Source organism: Dasypus novemcinctus, chromosome 13 (genome assembly GCF_030445035.2).
Source record: "Dasypus novemcinctus isolate mDasNov1 chromosome 13, mDasNov1.1.hap2, whole genome shotgun sequence".
NCBI classification, from domain to species: Eukaryota; Metazoa; Chordata; class Mammalia; order Cingulata; family Dasypodidae; genus Dasypus; species Dasypus novemcinctus.
Window position 1 is genome coordinate 87,664,770 of NC_080685.1, and position 20,109 is coordinate 87,684,878.

Genomic DNA, 20,109 nt, shown 5'->3' on the forward strand with positions numbered 1-20,109 from the left:
TTAATATCGCTTATGGCTGTTAAGATAGCCATCTTATAAACTTAGGTTTAGAGTGCTTAAGTAATTTATCCAAGATTATCCAACAAGTAAAATTGATGACCCAGGGAAAACCCAGGCAATCTGATTCCTTTGCTAGGGTATTTAATCACTACACTATATGTATCAGAAGCTATTTTAGGTCTTCTATCATTATTTCTTATGACCTTGATGTTCACTAGTGATTTGGTAGGCATTTTGTAAAGCTTCTTTTTTTTTTTTTTTATTTAAGAGATTTATTAAAGCATCTTATTACAAAGATGGAAACATACAAATCAGAAACATGCATCCGTCATCTTCCATAGTCAAGTAAAAATGTTATGCATTTTTCCTGTTTTCATAGCTGAAAACTTCAGATCTTATATCCATCTCAGTCCTGAATTTAATTCATTCATTCTCTCTGAAAGTATCCAGGGCAGCTAAAAACCAAAATATAAACTATTATATAATGAAAGTGCAGAGTTAAAAAAAGAAAATACATGGAGATACCCCTTTCCCACCCAACCCCCCAGTAAAGGCAAACAGTGGCACTTTGCTCTTGGTTAACCTAGATTGTCTTCAAAACTATTCAAATTTAATATGCTTAACAAAAAAATTACTTTGAATACTTATCCCAAAAGCTCCTTAGTGTTTTAAAGATAAATGCTTAAACAAAGGAAAATGTATTTTCTATCAAACAAGTTTGAAGAGCCCTGTATTGCACTGTAAAAGAAATAAGATTGAAAGTCGGTATAGGGTTTATTGACAAAGGCAGAATTTCTTCAGGCAGGTATGTAAGGAGGCAGTGGTTCTTTTTCAGGCATTTTCACTGCCATTTCATAGGTTGGCAAAATATACTGTGGAGGTGCTTCAAAGGCAGGATACTCAGCAATCTCTGGCACATTTCTGTTGTTAATATATTTATAGCAGTTCCAAATGCAGTTTATTAGATAAGCCTTAAACACGATGAATAAAGCAAAGAACACAAGAAAAATGAAGAGGAAGCAGCTGGAGTCCAATGCCAGGAGGTCATCTTTGTAGGGAAAATCAGGTAATTGATCCAGATATTCCTTGATTCTTGGCAAGTAAGTGAGAGAACTGATAGTAACCTGGCAACTGAGAACAAAATCAAAAAGGCGGTAACAAAAGAATGGAATCAGCCAACCCACTTGATAAGAAATTGCTCCATATACCAGCATTGAACTGATTATAAACGTAAGAACAGAGACGGCAAAAAGAACGCAGGCATTATCAGCCATTCTCTCAGGGGAATAGTAATTTCCTGTGACTTCATACTGAATGTTGATGGCTGGCAATGAGTTTGGATGAGTCACCTCCACAGTCAGCAAAATTGCCACCAACAGGTTTACCACCATGTACCAGGTACCGAGGATGATGGTTCTGGTGTGGACCTGGCAGCAACCGCAGCACTGGGTGCTGTAGAACTGCCCGCTGTGGCTCCGCTTGAAAGTCATGGACACCATCAGGAGTCTTGCGCTCCTCGCTCCTGTGAAATGCTCTTGGCCCAGCAGCTGAACCCGGAGAGGACTGTCTCCGCCTCCGAAAGCTGACAACTCATCTCTGGTAAAGCTTCTTTAGGCAAAATTTTTCTGTCTCATACATAAAGGATCACTGTGCACTTTAAAAGCAGAGAATAAATTATTTCTGTGAAGTTGTACTTAATTCACTATAATCAGTTATTGGAATGCCCTCTAATTATATAACCTCAAAGTCAACAAATACAAAGGAAAAAATGCTTCCTGCCTCATAGGAAAGAAACACAGTAGAAAGATAAGGTCATCAAATGACTTCCCATGCCTCTGAATTGAGGATGTGAGTCTGGTTTTATCTGGATGCCTCCATTATATGCCAGGAGCTATTATTTCTATTCTGTGACCTGTCTTCTTTTCAGATTCATGGTATGGTCGCAAATCCTTCTCAGAAAGAGCCAGGGGTGTTGAGTGTGGGCTTGGTCCAGCATAGGGGTCAGCAAAATCTTTCTGTGAAGGGCAAGATAGTAAATAACTAGCAGACCTTGTGGTCTCCATCTCAACTTTAAACTCTGCTGCTGTTGTGCAACCTTAAGACAATACATGAATAAATGGGTGTGACTATGTTACAATAACATTTTGTTTACAAAAATATGACAGGCCAGATTTGGTTTAAGGGATGGAGTTTGCTGACTGCCAGTCTAGGTTTTAGAAATCCAAGGACCTAGGATGTACTGAAAAGACAGTATGTCCACAAGGCAGTTGTAAGTTATGTACATCACTTCTGTGAGCCAGGGAATCCCCATCAACATAAAGAAGAAGATGACTGAAAATGCTACCTTCTCCCTCAAAGACATATACAAACTCAGGCACTGGAGTTTTCTGGGTTTTGTTTTCATAGGATTTTTTTTCTCTATGGCATCAGTAGTATAGTCTCATATATTGACAGGTTATAAAATACCCAAACTTTATATTTATATATATAAATACATGTGTTTTATCGATACATGCATAGATAAAATCTAGACATACATGTAGTCAAATAGAAATAGGGTTATCTTTATATGGTAGGATTTCACTTGATTTTTGTTTTCACATTTTTATCTGTTTTGTAATTTTTTTCCCATGAAAAACATGCATTATTTCAAATATTTAAGACTCCAAGTCAAGTGAAACCTTCTTAATCTCACTTACCAGACCCATTTTTACTAGCTCTGTTTGTCTCATTCCATAAAACTCTCTATAGTAGGCAGAGAAATAATGATCTTGGAAACTCTGTTTTACTGTGGCTTCTCTCCAGTATATAAAGAAATAATAGTCAACAACGAGTATAATAATGATACTATGTATGTTTTGAGGTTAGTAATGGCATGTGAGTTAAGTAGGGTGACTGATAATCCAGATAAGATTTCATGGGACACACCAGTGCAAGATGTTAATGATAGGGTGGTATATGGGAACCCTGTATTTTATGCATGATTTTTCTGTAAACCCATACTTTCTCTAATTAAAAAAAAAAGCCTTCATGGGAAGTTTACTCCTCAATATGCTTTCTTACCAATCCTAAGGTCTGGTCCACAGCTGTGCAAGTTTGGGGACTTTTGTTAATTCAGACACAGGGGAGAAATGTATTAAAAGAAGACTCAAGCCTACCAAACTCATAGTAGATTGATACATATATTGGAATTCCATTTTATTAATCTACACTGAAGGAAAAGAATATGACTAACTAAAATAGCCTGGTTGGGGACTTTTGCTTCAGGTTATGGCACATCTTGCATTAGACAAACTCTCCCACTTAGAAAAACTGAACAGAAATATTAAAAAGTATATTTGAAGACATTAGAGAGTTACTAAGGAAGTGAGGACTTGAGGGATCAAGATGCTGAAGAGCGGAGGGACTATAAAGAGGTGAACCCAGCATTTGGCTGTGCTTTCCTCCTGAGGCATTTGCTGATTAGTAAAGCAGTAGCTATGAGGCTAAGACACTGGGCAAGACCTTTAGCCATCTCTGGAGTTGAGGGGACAAAATCAGGTTAAGGATTTGCTGAGGAAAAGGGACTCCAGTAGACATCACATACTTTCAGCATGGGATCACTAAAGGGCAACACCCTACACATAAAGGCTTACCAGAAGTAGATCAGCCTTTGCAAAGACTGAAGCTTACCTTCCAATCATTTCAACCTCAAAATGGGTTAAGGTAATTTGCCTTAGCTGCAATGGTTCTGAAAGTGGTCCCCTAATCAGCAGCATCATCTGAGAAACTAACTTAAAACGCAAATTCTCAGACCCCACCCTAAACCTACTGAATCAGGACCTCTGAATGTGTACATTTCACAAGCCCTCCAAATGATTCTGATATAGGTGTATGTTTGAGAACTACTTCCATAATTTAACTGTCAAAAGGAAAAGAATATCTTCTATGGAGAATGAGAAAATCGTCCAGAGCCTTAAGTTATCCCTACATTTTTTCATAAAAAATGCCTGGCATTAACTTTAAAGGTACCAGACATACCAAGAAATAAGACCAATTTACAAAAACCAAGAGAGAAAACAGACAGTAGAGACAGATCCAGATATTTATATTATCAGGCATGGACTTTAAAATAGTATGTTCAAGAAAACAGAACACAAGATGGAGAATTTCACCAGAGAACTGCAATCTATTTGTAAAGAATCATGTGGAAATCCTAGAACTGAGAAGTAAAATAACTGATGTTAAGAAACTTGATGGATGAGTTTGCAGTAGACCAAATGAAGAAGATTAGTGAACTGAAAAGTTGGACAGTAGAAAATATCCAGAATGAAGCCCAGAGAGATAAAAGAATGGATATAGAAAAAAATGCATAATAAATAAATGGGACATGGCTAATAAAGTCTAACATAAATGTAATTGGAACCCCAGAAGAAGGGAAGGAGAGAAGCACTAGCTGCATTTTCATGGAACACCATTTTTCCTTGAAAGATTGACTGATGGTCAAACTGTGGTTATTCAGTCTTGGATATATGGCAGGCATTTTCTTAAAAATGAACAAAGTAAGCCTGCTACTTCAAGGAAAATAACTGATAGTGTTTGTTGCCAATTATAAAACTTAAACTTTTAAGCAAATTTTAGAAAACTTGTATCTCCTATTGTGTTATTATCGATAGCTTCCCATTATGTAAAGACTGTTCTAGAATTGGTGGTGATATTTAAAAATGTGAAGTTTTTATTATAGTATAAAGAAATATCAGCATTTGGAAGATCTGTATAACTTAGTACACCAATATTTTCCGTGTGATCAATAAATGATGTCACAAAAGCATGCATGGGTAAGAAGATTCATTTAAAGTACAAGATAGACCAATGAATTTTAAAATTACAATATGAAAAGTCTATTGACATGGCTTCAGATTCCACATTGCAATTATCCTTAAATTACAAATTGTGAGTTTTGGTATAGTATTAAAGAAGAATGTCGCAATTATTTGGAAAGGGTATTCTAATAGTCTTCCCTTTTCCAACTACATATCTGTGTGAGGCTGGTTAGTCTATATATTTCAAGCAAAACAAGAGATGGAATACAGAAGCAGTTAGGACAATCCAGCTGTCTTCTATTAAGCCAGACATTAAAGAAATTTGCAAAATTGTAAAATTTGCCATTTTTCTTACTAAATTTTTTTTGTTTAAAGAAATGGAGTTATTTTTTATGAAAATGTTAATAAGTAAGAGGTGATTATTTTTAAATGAATTAATACATATTTTTAAGTTTTCTCAGTTCTAATTTCTAATAAGGTAAATATTGGTAGACATACTCCCTGACATAAACAAAAGCCCTTTGGGGTTCTCAGTAATTTTTAAGAGGATAAAAGTGTCCTCAGATAAAAAAAAATTTGAGAACCACTGCTGTAAATATTAAAATGACATTTAAAAGATATCATAAAGGAGTGGGTGTAGCTTAGTAGTTGAGTGTTTGCTGCTCATTTATGAGGTCCTGGGTTCAATCCCTCGTTAAAAAAAAAAGATATCCTAAGGATGTTATGAACAATTTTATGCCACTAAATGTGGAAATAAAAATGAAATGGAAAATACCTTGTAAATCAAATATTACCAAAACAGAAAATGTGAATAACCATAAACTATTGAAGAAATTTAATCCATTATTTAAAACCTTCCCACAAAGTTCATTAGTGAACTTTTCAACTGTTCTGAGTAACCCTAATCTTACACAAATTCTTTCAGAAAATAGACAAAGAGAAAACATTTCCCAATTAGCTTCAGTTCAGCTTACTTTAATTCCCCTAAACCTCACCAGAATATTACAAGGAGGACAAATTACAGGCCAGTTTCCTTCGTGAAGATAGATGCAGAAATTCTAAACCAAATAATGAATCTATATAAAAAGATACCACATCATCAAATTGTGTGTGTCAAGAATTTAGTGTTGTTTTGTCACTCAAAAACCTTTCACTCAAAGATCATTCAGTGTGAGAAAAATGATGATAATCTTAATACATGAGGTGGGGGAAGCATGTGATAACTTCAACATGTACTAATGATTAAAAAGTAAAACAGACATACAAACATAACCTACTAGGATTGGAATAGAATTTCTTTATTGGTGAGGATATCTGTAGAAATCTTAGAGTATACGTCACACTTAGTGGTAATATAGTGTTCAACTCTCTGAAAGCACAGTTAACTACTAATCACCACTCCTTTTCAACATGTCCTGCACGTTTTAGCCACAGCAGTAAGCCAAGAAAAGACATACGCTTCTAAGGTTAGGGAAAGAGGAAATAAAAGTCTCATTTTCTGTCATTTTATGACAGGATTCTATGTGAACAGGGATACTTTTACAAATAAACTATGGGGTTATGTAATTTTTACTGATCGCTGATAGCATTCCTGTTATTTGGATTCTACCTAAGTTCATTTTTAGAGTATAGAAATAACTTCAGTTTGTGGAAATACCTTGTCATTCCCTAAATATGTGCAGGAAAGTGTCTAATTTTTGCTATTTTTTTTTTTTCCTCTGAAGGTCATATCTGACTCCCGTACGGGATGAGGAAGCAGAATCTTTACGGAAAGCACGCTCCAGACAAGCTCGGCAGACGCGAAGGTCGACTCAAGTAAGTGTGACCTTTTTTTATGCCCTTTTCTCTACCTACCTTTCCTTTACCTTTTTGTAGTTAGCAAGTACAATATAAAAAATGGTCAAATGAGTGCCTTAGTCCAACTACTGTATTAAGAGCTTTGCCTTACGTTAAATCTTATACCATATAGAATCAAATGAGTTTATAACCACACCTACCCACTCTCACCTCTGTTCTTCCAGGCTCAAAGCACTTCCTTCACAAGACTAATTATTCTACTTGTGCTTAAGGAACTGCATCTTAAGAATCCTGAGGGATGGTACAGGCACTTTAAGTTTGGCGGTTCCTAGAAACATGTAACATATGACCCAGCAATTCTGCTCCTGAGTATATACCCCCTAGAAAGGAAAACAGATGTCCACATACAAAAACTTGTATACTGATGTTCACAATAGCCAAAAAATATTACAACCTAAATGTCTGTTAACTTGTGAATGGACAAACCAAATGTAGCTTATCCATTCAGTGGAATATTATTTGACAATACCAAGGATTAAAGTACTGGTATATGCTAATGCATGCTACATTGTGGGTGAACCTTGAAATGTTATGTTAAGTGAAAGAAGCCAGACACAAAAGGCTTTACATTGTATGATTCCATTTGTATGAAATGTCCAGAATAAGCAAATCCATAGTGGGAGAGGAATGGGGAGTGACTTCTAGTGGGTATATGTTTTCTGTTTAGGATGATTGGTGTTGGGGTTTAAGATATATTTAGGGGATTTGAATCTCTGGACTGACAATATGATAGCCAGGACCTGAGCCTCAGCAGACTTCAGCTCCTACAATCTGATTTATTGGACTCACCTCACTCAGCTAAGATGGAGTTGAAGAAAGACAACCACCACCACGGAGCCTAGAGTGCCTACAACTGAAAGCAGGAGGATTGCATCCAGTATCCATGTGGAATCTGAGCCTCCTCTTGACATAGAGATGCCACGGACATAACCAATCCAAGGTCCACAGAGAAAAGATGGCATTGGAGTGGAGTGGGAAGAGTGGACATGGTGGCAGATATGGGTATGGGGAATGGCAGGAAGAGATGAGATGTGGAGGCGCCTTTGGGACTTAGAGTTGCCCTGGATGGTGCTGCAGGGGCAATCACTGGACATTGTAAATCCTCCCAGGGCCCACTGAATGGAATGTGGGAGAGTATGGGCCATGATGTGGACCATTGACCATGAGGTGCAGAGATGCCCAGAGATGTACTTACCAAATGCAATGGATGTATCATGATGATGGGAGTGAGTGTTACTGGGGGGGGGAGTAATGGGATGGGGGTGGTGGGGTTGAATGGGACCTCATATTGTTTTTTTAATGTAATATTTTTATAAAATCAATTAAAAAAAATAAAAAATCTTCTGAAATTAGACCATGTGGTAGAGATACAAAACAGCAGATTTGAAATCATAGAAGAAAGAATCAACAACGTAGAGGAAAGAACAATTGAAATTGAAAAGCAAGAACAAAGAGGGAAATGAATGGAAAAAAAATTGAGCAGGGGCACAAGAATTTGAATGATAGCACAAGCTGCACTAATATATGTGTTATGGGAGTTCCAGAAGGAGATGAGAAGGGAAAAGTGGTAGAAAGAGTATTTGAGGAAATAATGGCAAAAAATTTCTCAACTCTCACGAAAGACATAAATATACATGTCCAAGAAGCACAACATACTCCAATTAGAATAAATACAAATGGACCTACCCCAAGACACATAATATTCAGAATGCCAAGTGTCAAAGATAAAGAGAAAATTCTGAAAGCAGCAAGGGAAAAGGGAAACATCATATACAAGGGAAGTCCAATAAGACTCTGGATTTCTCTTTAGAAACCATGGAAGTGAGAAGGCAGTGGTATAATATAATTAAGGTACCGAAAGAGAAAAACTGCCAGCCAAGAATGTTTTATATGGGAAAAATGTCTTTTAAATATGACAGTGAATTTAAAATATTCACAGATAAACAGAAGCTAAGAGAGTTCATAAATAAGAATCCAGCTCTACAGGAAACACTAAAGGGAGTCTGTGACCAGAAAAGAAAAGAGAAGAGAGAGAGGCTAGAAGGAGAGTATAGAAGTGAAGACTATCAGAAAAGGTAACCAAGAAAGGTAAAGAAATGGACAAAAAGAAGATGTGACACATGAAAGCCAAAGGCTAAAATAGAAGTAAGTTATAACTTTACAGTAATAACATTGAATGTTAATAGATTAAACTCCCCAATCAAAAAACATAGGCTGACAGAATGGATAAGAAAACATGAACCATTCAAATGCTGTCTGCTCTTAAACTCACCAGAGACCCCAGAATGCAAATAGACTGAAAGTGAAAGGTTAGAAAAACATACTTCAAGCAAATAGTAAGCAAAAGGAGCAGGGATAGCTATACTGGTGTCAGACAAAACAGACTTCAAATGCAAGTAAGTGAAAAGAGATTCAGAAGGCCATTATATTTTAATAGAAGGCACAATGCACCAGCAAGGAGTAACAATAATAAATACCTATGCACTTAACCAAGGTGCCCCAAAATACATGAGGCAAACTCTGGCAAAACTAAAAGGAGAAATACACATACCTACAATAATAGTTGGAGACTTCAATATGTCACTCACGTCAATAGGTAGAACAACAAGACAGAAGATCAACAAGGAAACAGAGAGCTTGAACAATATAAAAGAGCTGGACATGACAGACATATATAGAACATTGCACCCCAAATCAGCAGGTTCAAACATTCTTCTCAAGTGCTCAGAGATCTTTCTCCAGAATAGCCCACATATTGGGCCACAACACAGCTCTCAATAAATTTAAGAAGATTTAAATGATTAAAAAACACCTTCTCTGATCATAATGGAATGAAGCTGGAAATCAATAATAGATGGGAAAGGGGTAAATTTGCAAATATATGGAGACTAAACTACATATTCTTAAACTGTCAGTGGATCAAAGAAGAAATTGCAAAAGAAATTAGTAGGTATCTTGAGATAAGGGAAAATAAGAACACAACTTATCAAGACATGGGATACAGGGAAAGCAATGCCGAGAAGGAAAAATGTTTATATTAAAGAAGAAAGAGCTAAAATCAAAGATCTAACTGAACAACTGGAGAAACAAGAAAAAGAACATCAAACCAATCCCAAAACAAGCAGAAAGAAAGAAATAACAATGATTAGAGCAGAAATAAATGAAATCGGCAACAAAAGAAATTGGGAAAATCAACAAAACCAAAAGCTGGTTCTTTGAGAAAATCAATAAAATCAACAAACCCTTAGCAAGACTGACAAAGGATGCAATATATAAAATCAGGAATGAGGGGGGAGGATATTAACGACTGACATCACAGAAATAAAAAGGATCATAAGAGGAAATTATGAGAAACTATATGCCAACAAATTAGAAAACCTAGATGAACAAATTCCTAGAAATGCATAAAAACCAACCTTGACTCTATAAGAAATATAAGAACTCAGCAAACCAATCACTTTTTTTTTTAAGATTTCTTTTATTTATTTCTTTCCCCTTCCCCCGATTGTCTGCTCTCTCTGTCCATTCACTGTGTGTTCTGTGTCAGCTTGTATTATCCCAGTGGCACTGGGAAACTGCGTCTCTTTTTTGCTGCATCATCTTGCTGCGTCAGCTCTCTGTATGTGCAGCGCCACTCCTGGGCAGGCTGCGCTTTTTTCACGCAGGGCGGCTCTCCTTGCGGGGTGCACTCCTTGTGCGTGGGACACCCCTACTCAGGGATGCCCCTGTGTGGCACAGCACTCCTTGCATGCAGCAGCATTGTGCGTGGGCCAGCTTACCACATGGGTCAGGAGGCCCTTGGGGATCAAACCTTGGACCCTCCATGTGGTAGATGAATGCTCTGTCAGTTGAGCCGTGTCCGTTTCCCCCAATCACATTTAAAGAGATTGATCATCAAAAATCTTCCAACAAAGAAAAGTCCAGGTCCAGATGGCTTCACTGGTCAATTCTACCAAACATTTCTAGAAGAGTTAATACCAATCCTGTGTAAACTCTTCCAAAGAATTAGAAAAAGAGGGAAAATTAACCAACAATTTTATGAAGCCAACATTACCCTAAAACCAAAGGCAGATAAAGGTACTACAAAAAAGAAAATTACAGACAGATCTCTGTAATAGACATAGATGCGAAAATTCTCAACAAAATACTTGCAAATCAAATCCAGCAGCATATTTAAAGAATTATATATCACAATCAAGTATGTTTTATTCCTGGTACACAAGGGTGATTCAACATAATAAAATTAATTAATGTAATACACCACATTAGCAAGTTGTAGGGAAAAAACCACACGATCATCCCAACTAATGCAGAAAAGGCATTTGACAAAATCCAACATCCTTTTTGATTAAAAATAAAACAAAACACCTCAAAAGTTAGGTATAGAAGGAAAGTTTCACAACATGCATAACAGGCATACACGAAAATCCCACAGCCAACATTGTACTCAATAGGAAGAGGGTGAAAGCTTTCCCTCTAAGATCAGAAACAAGACAAGGATGTCACTGTCACCACTGTTACTCAATATTATGCTGGAAGTTCTAGCTACAGCAATTAGGAAAAAAAAAAGAAAAGGGCATCCAAATTGGAAAAGAGGAAGTAAACTATTACTATCACTATTAGCAGATGACATAATTCTATATTTAGAAAATCCCGAAATATCTGCAACAAAGCCATTAGAGCTAATGAGTGAGTTCAGCAAAGTAGCAGGATACAAGATCAACACGCAAAAATTAGTAGCATTTCTATACTCTAGTAATGAGCAAACTGAGGAAGCATCAAGAAAAAAATTCCCTTTACAATAGCAACAAAAAGATTCACTTATCTAGGAATTAATTTAACCAGGAATGTCAAGGATCTGTATCCAGAAAACTACAAAACACTGCTAAAAGAAATCAAAGAAGACCTAAACAAATGGAAGGATGTTCCATGTTCATGAATGAAAAGATTAAGCATCATGAAGATGTCAGTTATACACAAATTGATTTATAGATTCATTGCAATATCAATTAAAATTTCCCTACTTTTGAGAAATAGAAAAGTCAATGACCAAATTTAATTGGAAGGGAAAGTGGTCCCAAATAGCCAAAATCATCCTAAAAAAGAACAGTGAAGTCAGAGGACTCATGCTTCCTGACCTTGAAGTATATTATAAAGCTACAGTGGTCAAAACAGAATGGTATTGGCATAATTATATACACATTGATGAATGGAATTGAACTGAGGGTTCAGAAATCCCTCACCTCTGTGCTCAATTGATTTTTGATAATCCTTCCAAGTCCACTTTTCTTAGACAGAACAGTCTCTTCAACAAATGGTGCTGGGAGAACTGGGTATCCATAACTAAAAGAATGAAAGAGTGCCCCTATCTCTCTTCCCATACAAGAATTAACTCAAAATGAATCAAACACCTAACCATAAAAGCCAGGACATAAAACTCCTAGAAGATGATGTAGGGGAAATATCTACAAGACTTGTAGTAGGTGGGGGTCTTTTAAACCTTATACCCAAAGCACAAGCAACAAAAGAAAAAAATAGATATATGGATGTCCTCAAAATTAAACACTTCTGTACCTCAGAGGACTTTGTGACAAGGTAAAAAGGCATTTGACTCAGTAGGAAAAAATATTTGGGAATCACACGTGGGACAAGTGTCTAATATCTATGATAGAGATTCTACAAGTCAACAATAAAAAAGCAAATGACTCAATTAAAAAATGAGCAAGAGACATGAAAAGACATTTTTGTAAAGAAGAATTACAAATGGCAAAAAAAACAAAAAAATGTTCAACATCACTGGCATTAGGGAAATGCAAATCAAAGCTGCAGTGAGATATTTCACACCTACTGGAATAGCCACCATCAACAAAAGAAAAAACTACAAGTGTTGGAGAGGATGTGGAGAGATAGGAATACTTATTCACTGTTGGTGGGAATGTAGAATGGTACAGCTACTGTGGAAATCTGTTTGGCGGTTCCTAAGGAAGTTAGATATAGATCTACCATATGAACCAGCAATACCACTACTAGATATATGCCCAGAAGAACTGAGAGCAGTGACACAAACAGACATCTCACACTGATGGTCATATTGACATCATTCATAATTGCCAAAGATGGAAACAACCCAGGTGTTCATCAAGCAATGAATGGATAAACAAACTGTGGTGTATTCACATATTGGAATATTATTCAGCTGTAAGAAGAAATGAAGTTGTGAAGCATATGACAACGTGGATGAACCTGGAGGACAATATATTGAGTGAAGCAAACCAGGCACAAAAGGACAAATATTGCATGATTTCACTATTATGAACTAAATATAATGAGCAAACTCTTGGAGTTAATAGCTAGAATATAAGTCACCAGAGAATAGAATGTGGTTTGAGATTGGAAAGCTGACTTTAATCTGTGCAGAATTGGTAAAACATTGTTTGGAAATGTTTGGAAATGAATAGGAATGGTGAAAACATATAATAGGATTTATAATTAGTAGCCTAACATGGGTATGATAGTGGAGTTTTTTTGTTTTGTTTTATTTTGGTTTTTTTGAGTAATGAAATGCTCTAATTATTGAAATGATGAATGTGCAACTCAGTGATTATGTCAAATGCCATTGATTGTACATTTTCTATAAGTTATATATAGTTTATGAACAAAAAAATAATAAGATGGGTTGGGGGGGAAATGTACCACATGTAAGACATGCACTGTAGTTAGTAGTAATACTTTGGCAATACTTTTATAATTTGTTACAAACATTTCATGGAAGTGCAAGGTATCTATGGTGGGGTGATGTGTGAGAGCCTTGTATGATATTATATATGTTTGTTTTGTAAGTTCACAACTTCTATATACTTACTCTTTATGTATGTTCATGTGTGAATGATATATTTCAATGAATTGTTTTTATAAGTGGGAAAAAAAAAAAAAGCTGACTGTGTCACTCCTCAGCCTAGAGCTTTTCACTAACTTCTCCTTGTTCTTAGAATACAGACTCAAATCTTCAACATGACCTATGAGCCCTTCAGTCCTCTGCCCTTGGCTGCCTTTCCAGCCTCATCTTATTTCCCATTCTTGCTGAACTCTGGCTACATGTGATGTGGTGCCTTGTATTGTACACAGGCCCTTGCTGATGTTCTTTCCTCTGCCTGGAGTTCTAGTGCCTATGTCTTTAACTGGTTAACTCTTACTCATACTTTAGAGTTTAGATGTAATAACCCTCTAGGACCTTCCCAAACTAGGTTAAGCATCCGTCTTTAATAGTAATTGTGATAATTATAATTTTAGTTTTGTTTGATGATTGTTTGTCTGTTTCATTTTACTAGAATGTAACTGCCATGAGGTTCAAGATGGATATTTTTGCTCACCATCTTTTCCCCTAGTATAAAATAAATAATATTTATCGAATAAATAAATAAGTAAGAATAAAGGGAGACTATAAACTGCTCTGTAACAACTTTAAATCTGCTTATGAAGGGATGGCAAAAGATAGGGAGGACATAGATTTGAAGTTGGAAGAGACTGGAAATGTAAATACCTTGACGGGAAAGATTCAGTAAAAAAGGGACTGAGGTCTATGTCAGAACTCGAAGGGATCTTTGAATCCCTTGAAATGTGTACCTTGTTTTTTTGTTTTGTTTTGTTTTTGTTTGTTTTTTTGAAGCACTCCAGGCCAGGGATTGAACCCAGGACCTCACGTGTGGGAAGCCGGCACCCAACCACTGAGCCACGTTGGCTTTCCTGAGCCGATTCTATCATTTATTTTGTGTGGTTTTGTTGTTGTTGTTGTTCTTTCAGGAGGCATCAGCAACCAAAGCTACAAAATGAATGAATCTTGACAACATTATTCTTAAGTGAAATGAGTCAGATGCAAAAGAACACTTTAATGGTTAGGCCAATGTGTCAACCTGGCCAAGTAATTGTGCCCAATTGTTTAGTCAAGCAAGCACTGGTCTAATCGAAAGCCGGGACCACTCTCATCCCCCATGTAAGAGGAGGTGCACAACCACTTGAGCCACATCTGTTCCCTATACATTACTTTTGAGAAGATTTTATCAGCATCTCAGTAGACTTCATAATGTTCTCAAAGGGACCTCTTACCCTAAAAGAAGCATATATCCAAAGGGAAAATCCAAGCTCCTTAGTATGGCATTTAGATCCTCTATGACCTAGCCTTTGCCTGCTTTCCTAAATTCTGCTATCCCCATTCTCCCTCTACTTCTCCAATTTCCTTTTCTTCTGTGGCATGCTTCACCTTTGCTAAATTACCTACAGATTCCTGAATCATCTGTGGCCCCACTTGCCTCTCTTTATCTTTGCACAGACTCCCTCTATCCATAATCCCTCTTTTCCTCCCTTCCTAACTCTTTTTACTTTTCAAAACCCAGTATTAGGTAAGCCTCTAATATACTCCTGTGTTTCTGTCTTAATGCTTACATTCCATTGCAGTCATCTGTTTTCTTATCTCTTTTCTACTAGATTAAAACTAGTCGTACAAGAATACTTGGATTTGTCTTTGTAGTTCCAGTGCTTGAAGACACTCAGTAATTTCTTTATTTAAAGAGATTGAGTGAATAAATGAATGAATAGCTAAAAAAGCAAGTTGTGGATATGGTACCTGCTCAACTTCCAGCTTTGGAATTTTCCTCTTCTTCTGAGGATTTAAGCATATAAATACTTGAGTTTGAACCAGCTCAGTCTCTTCCCAACTCCTTTTCTCCCTTCTGCTGATGTTTCCTCATCATTTGCTTATCTGCAGTCCTGCTCAGCCTGAGGGGAACATTAACTGTTGGAATGTATCCATGTAATTTTTAGAGCTACTTGGGAAATAATGTTAGAGAAAAACTAGTTTAGGGTTTTCGTTTTTGTCCTAGCTTAGCTCTGAATTTTCACCATTCTGAGCCTGATTTTTCTTTCTACTAGTAAAATTAAGTTCTAGTATCTGCCCTTCAAAGAACCTTTGTTAGTATCCATTTGACCTTGGGAGGACAGGGCCACTTTAGACAAAAGATAGAGAACTGTTTGATATGGAAAAAGTACATCCCCGATAGGCGGACCTCAATGTTGACCTGTTTTTTTAGAGAGCAAATTAGAAAAGCTAAAGTATTACATTTGAAATGAATCTGGACTGAAACCTGGGCTCTTTGCAAACTAAGGTGCTTATTTTAATCATTTTGGGAGCTTCATTTGGAATTTGGTACTATTCTTTCAGGAAGTTTCCCTGCTCACTCATTAAGTGTTATGCCATGGTTAGTGTGAAGCTAACCATTTGAAGACCATCTTTCTTTCCTGACTTCATATTTTCCTAGGGCGTAACCCTAACGGACCTTCAAGAAGCAGAAAGAACTTTCAGCCGGTCAAGGGCAGAGCGGCAAGCCCAGGAGCAGCCTAGCGAGAGGCCCGTAGACACTGCAGGGCTTGAGGGGAGCGCAGAGAAGCATGAGCCCTCCGGAGTGCTGGCAAAGGAAGCTGGGGAGGGCCACCAGCCCTGGGGGGCTAGCCTGGATGAAGAGGTGAGTTCATTTTTGCTGACATTACTGTGCTTAACACGGGATAATTCATTTGGGGAATCTCTTTCCTCCCTGATAACTTAAATGTTATCAACATTTGGACAACTCATAGAAACAACAACATATGGACAACAACATATGGACAACTCATAGAAAACACTGTTTTATGACTGTCTTTAACTGGCAAACCTGTATGACTGAAAGAATTCAGATGATATTGGTCCTTATGTAACTTTTTTTTCCTCTGGAGATTAAGTAATGCTTTTGAATAAATGTCTTCTATTCTAAAGAGGTTGGTACTAGCATAGTAAAATGAAAAAAAAAAAGGCATTTATTGAATGTTTATGCCAGGCACAATTTTAAGTATTTCATATGTATTCATTTAATCCTCAAAACAACTCTTTGTGGTAAATATTATTATTCCTATTTCTAGAGAAGTTAACTTGCCCAAAATGTCACATAGCTGATCAATCAAAGATTTGAACATAGACAGTCTAGGTCCATCCATAGCTTGCACTCCTAGCCACTAGTATGTTGCTTCTCCAAGTTCCCACAAAGCCTCCCTTAATCCTGTGCCACAAAATCTCATAGGCATTTTGACTTATGTTCCAATTTCCAAGTGGAGTTGGTAGTCAAAGCTATAGGGTTATAATTACGATGAACATACCTTCTGGTTTACCTAAGATGGTCCCAATTACATCACTTGTCACTGTTTAAATAATATCACTCCTTTTTCACCCTCAGAATGTCTCAGTTTGAATGAGAATTCATGGTTATGATAGTTATAGGAGAAAGGAACCTCTTCCTGCTTTAACTCTGAATGGCTAGACTTCAAAATTAAGGATCTACTATTTAGTTTGTTTTACCGGCTACTATCTATTTAGTACTTGTTACTAGGTACTGTTCTAAGCACCTATATTGGTCAGGATTCTCTAGAGAAATAGAACTGGCAAGATATATATATGCACACATGCATACACATACATATGTATATATGTCAATATTATGAGCTTTATTATAGCAGTTGTCCCATGTCACCATGGGGATTAGCAAGTCTAAATTCCATAGGGCAGGCCACACATTGGAACTCTTTTGAAGGTTTTCATTAATTCCCCAGGAGAAGCTGGCTGACTGAAGTAGAAACAGAAATTCTTCTTTCTGGCTGCTGCAATCATCAGTTGCCCCTTTTCGGCCTTCAGCTGCTTAGATGAAATGTTGCTCATTGCTGAAGGCAGTCTTCTCTGTTAATTGTAGATGCAATCTGCCATAGATGCAATCAACTGACTGATGATTTAAGTCCATGAAATACTCTCATAGTAACAATAAGGCCAGTACTTGCTTAATCAAACAACCAGACACCATTACATAGCCAAGGTGACACAGGATATTAACCATCACAGCACTCAACATATATTATCTTGTTTAATCCTCACAGTCCTCTCTGAGAAAGGTATTATCCCTACAGATGAGGAAGCTGAGGCCTAGAGAAGTTAAGTAACTTTTTCAAGTTCACACAGTAAGTGCTGAAGAATTTGAACCAAGTTCTGCCTGACTCCAAAGCTTACTATATTTTATTGCTTCTGTCTTTATAAGTTATAGGCAAAAAAATGTGCTGTCTGTATGATGTAAATTTAATGCATAGTAAGAATTTCTGTCTCTGCATCTTCATTGAAACAAGTTAAGGCTTATTGTCAGGCTTTATCTGTTCTCACAGGAAAAAAAAACTTCAAGGGGAAACTGGGAATTTAAGAAAAGTTTCAATAGGCTTGGTTATGGCAAGTTGGTAGAATGCCAGAATTTGGTAGAATGCACAGATTTGGTCTCTCTTCTCAGTTAACTCCTACATTCTGCTTCTTCATATTTATGAGCTCTTTATTTTTCTAAGCCTTGCCTTTCAGCTCTCTATCTTAAAAGGGCCATGATCCTCCCTATTTTCATTCCAACACCAAAAGACTTTTTATTAACAAGGCCAATGCTCTTTAGTTGCCCTTTGGTTAGTTTGGAAATGATTTGTCTCATCTGCTGTCAACATAATGGTATTTTTAGAATAGGAGACCTACTGTTTCCTTACTGGCTAATTAACTAACTGACTTTAATTCTGTTCAATAACTATTGAGCCTCTACTACTACTAAACCTCAAGATATAGAAAAAGCTCGTTTTGAATACACCTGCTACCCTTATTCTTTGGTTGAATTTGACTTGTAACATCTCATCCTATGTATTCCAGCCTGTCTATCGTCGCCTGAGGGGTTCAACTCAGTCAGACAAACCCACAACACCAGTGTCTCCTTCTGCATCAGGACCCTCACTCTACACCAGCTCCCATCTGCTACAGGCAAATCGGTCTTCAGTCCCTGATTCAGAAAGTTCAGAGACTACCACAAACGCCACAAAGGAGATGGACAAAAATGGTATATAGGACTTCAGAAAATGTTGACCCTTTCCCAATGCATGTAACCCAGATTCTTAAGACTCATATTTTCTTTTATGTCTGATCAGACCGTGAAGAAGCAGATTTGGATGATCAGTCCTCTAATAGGCTGTCCATCCGAGAGAGGAGGCGGCCCAAGGAACGGCGAAGAGGCACGGGTATCAATTTCTGGACAAAGGATGTAAGTAGATGGCTCTGTGTTAGGGCATATCATATTACCTTTGGCTGCCATCCTTTCTGTTGAGGTCAAAAGAAACAGTCCTTCATAGGGTCATGAATCTTGCAGATTGTCAGGATATATTACTGAGGGGAAAAAAAAGGAAGATTCAACTAGTGTGGGACTCATTTAGTATGTTCTTGCTGGGTGCCCTGTTCAACACACATTCAGTACTTTCATTTACCCTCCTCCTCATCCTGTTCTATCCTGTTCTCACTCAGCCTTATTATTGGCATTTTAAAAACCAAGCAGCCAATAATTTGAACAAGAAATACCTGATTACCACAGCTCATTTGAAAATTAGATAAACCATTTGGTGAAACAAGAAATCAGACAGTAATAGTCATTTGTTAGAAACTATTCTTTAGATAAAAGTTTTGTTGTTAGAGGGCCAGTTAGACTGACAGCTATTAACAGAGATGAAATAAAGTCTTTTTTCTTGAAGATACCTCTTCTTCAACTGTGGCTCATTCAATTCGATACCTTTGATGACGGTGATGTTCCAAAGAGCCTGCCTGTGGGGGCTACTAAAACCAGCAATAACAGAGCATCATTTGGCAGTCAATTTTCATTGCCCAAGTTTGAAATGCCGAGATACATAATTGATGGGAGCTGACCTTGTTGCTTTCAAGGGTGCCTATGACAATGATCCTCTTGTCTGTCTTCCTCCTCCCTTTTCAGGATGATGAAACTGATGTCTCTGAAGAGGTGAAAAAGGCATGGGTAAGCGACAAGCCAATGAGGCATGTCTTTTTAGGCTCAGCCTTGCTCTTGTGCACATGATTTTAATAGAAGAAAGAGCAGGCCCTATGCAAATTTCTCAGGGCACCAATGACCATATCTGGGTTAAGGGGGAGTTTGGAGATAGACATTCCTCTGACAGACATGGCACTTGTTAGTTGGTGGTACTATTTTCTTATGTGGCAGTACAATCCTTGGGCTCTTGATTAAGTTTCTTACACTTTTCTGTGCCTGCTGTCGATACCTTAACATTTGTATATCTGTCTTCTTTTCTCTCTCCTTTGTTATTGGATTGTACAAAGTACTTTGAAATCTTCAGAAGAAAAGTGAAGAGTGATACCATTTCCTTTAGCATCCACATTAATAGAGAGGAACATAAAAATGGAGAATATAAAACATCAGACTATCCAAAAGTCATTTATATTGTATTTGACTTTATAATGAGATTACAAGGTGGGGTGGTGGGATGAGGTATGGGAATCCTCTATGTTATGCATGATTGTTTTGTAAACTCACAACTTCTCTAATAAAAAAAAAAGTGGGATTAA

At 37.1% G+C, this 20,109-nt stretch overlaps 2 protein-coding genes across 3 annotated transcripts in view; one reads left to right on the forward strand and one right to left on the reverse strand.

The window, feature by feature from the left end:
- Positions 1–20,109, forward strand: part of PPP1R12B (protein phosphatase 1 regulatory subunit 12B) — a 252,830-nt gene that overhangs the window by 131,435 nt on the left and 101,286 nt on the right. For both annotated transcript variants that reach the window (XM_004481913.3, XM_004481915.3), the window contains exons 14-18: positions 6,527–6,617; positions 15,971–16,174; positions 18,400–18,583; positions 18,672–18,784; positions 19,502–19,543. In XM_004481913.3, the coding sequence (XP_004481970.1) occupies positions 6,527–6,617; positions 15,971–16,174; positions 18,400–18,583; positions 18,672–18,784; positions 19,502–19,543 (634 nt within the window). The remainder of the gene's footprint in view (positions 1–6,526; positions 6,618–15,970; positions 16,175–18,399; positions 18,584–18,671; positions 18,785–19,501; positions 19,544–20,109) is intronic.
- On the reverse strand, positions 755–1,499 carry LOC101444159 (lysosomal-associated transmembrane protein 4A-like). The gene has a single exon (XM_023585592.3). It carries the CDS (start codon positions 1,497–1,499, stop codon positions 798–800), a length of 702 nt encoding a protein of 233 aa, XP_023441360.2. The 3' UTR covers positions 755–797.

Coding starts and splice junctions, on each gene's coding strand:
- LOC101444159 (XM_023585592.3), bottom strand. CDS start 1,499: ATGGTGTCCATGACTTTCAAGCGGAGCCACAGCGGGCAGTTCTACAGC.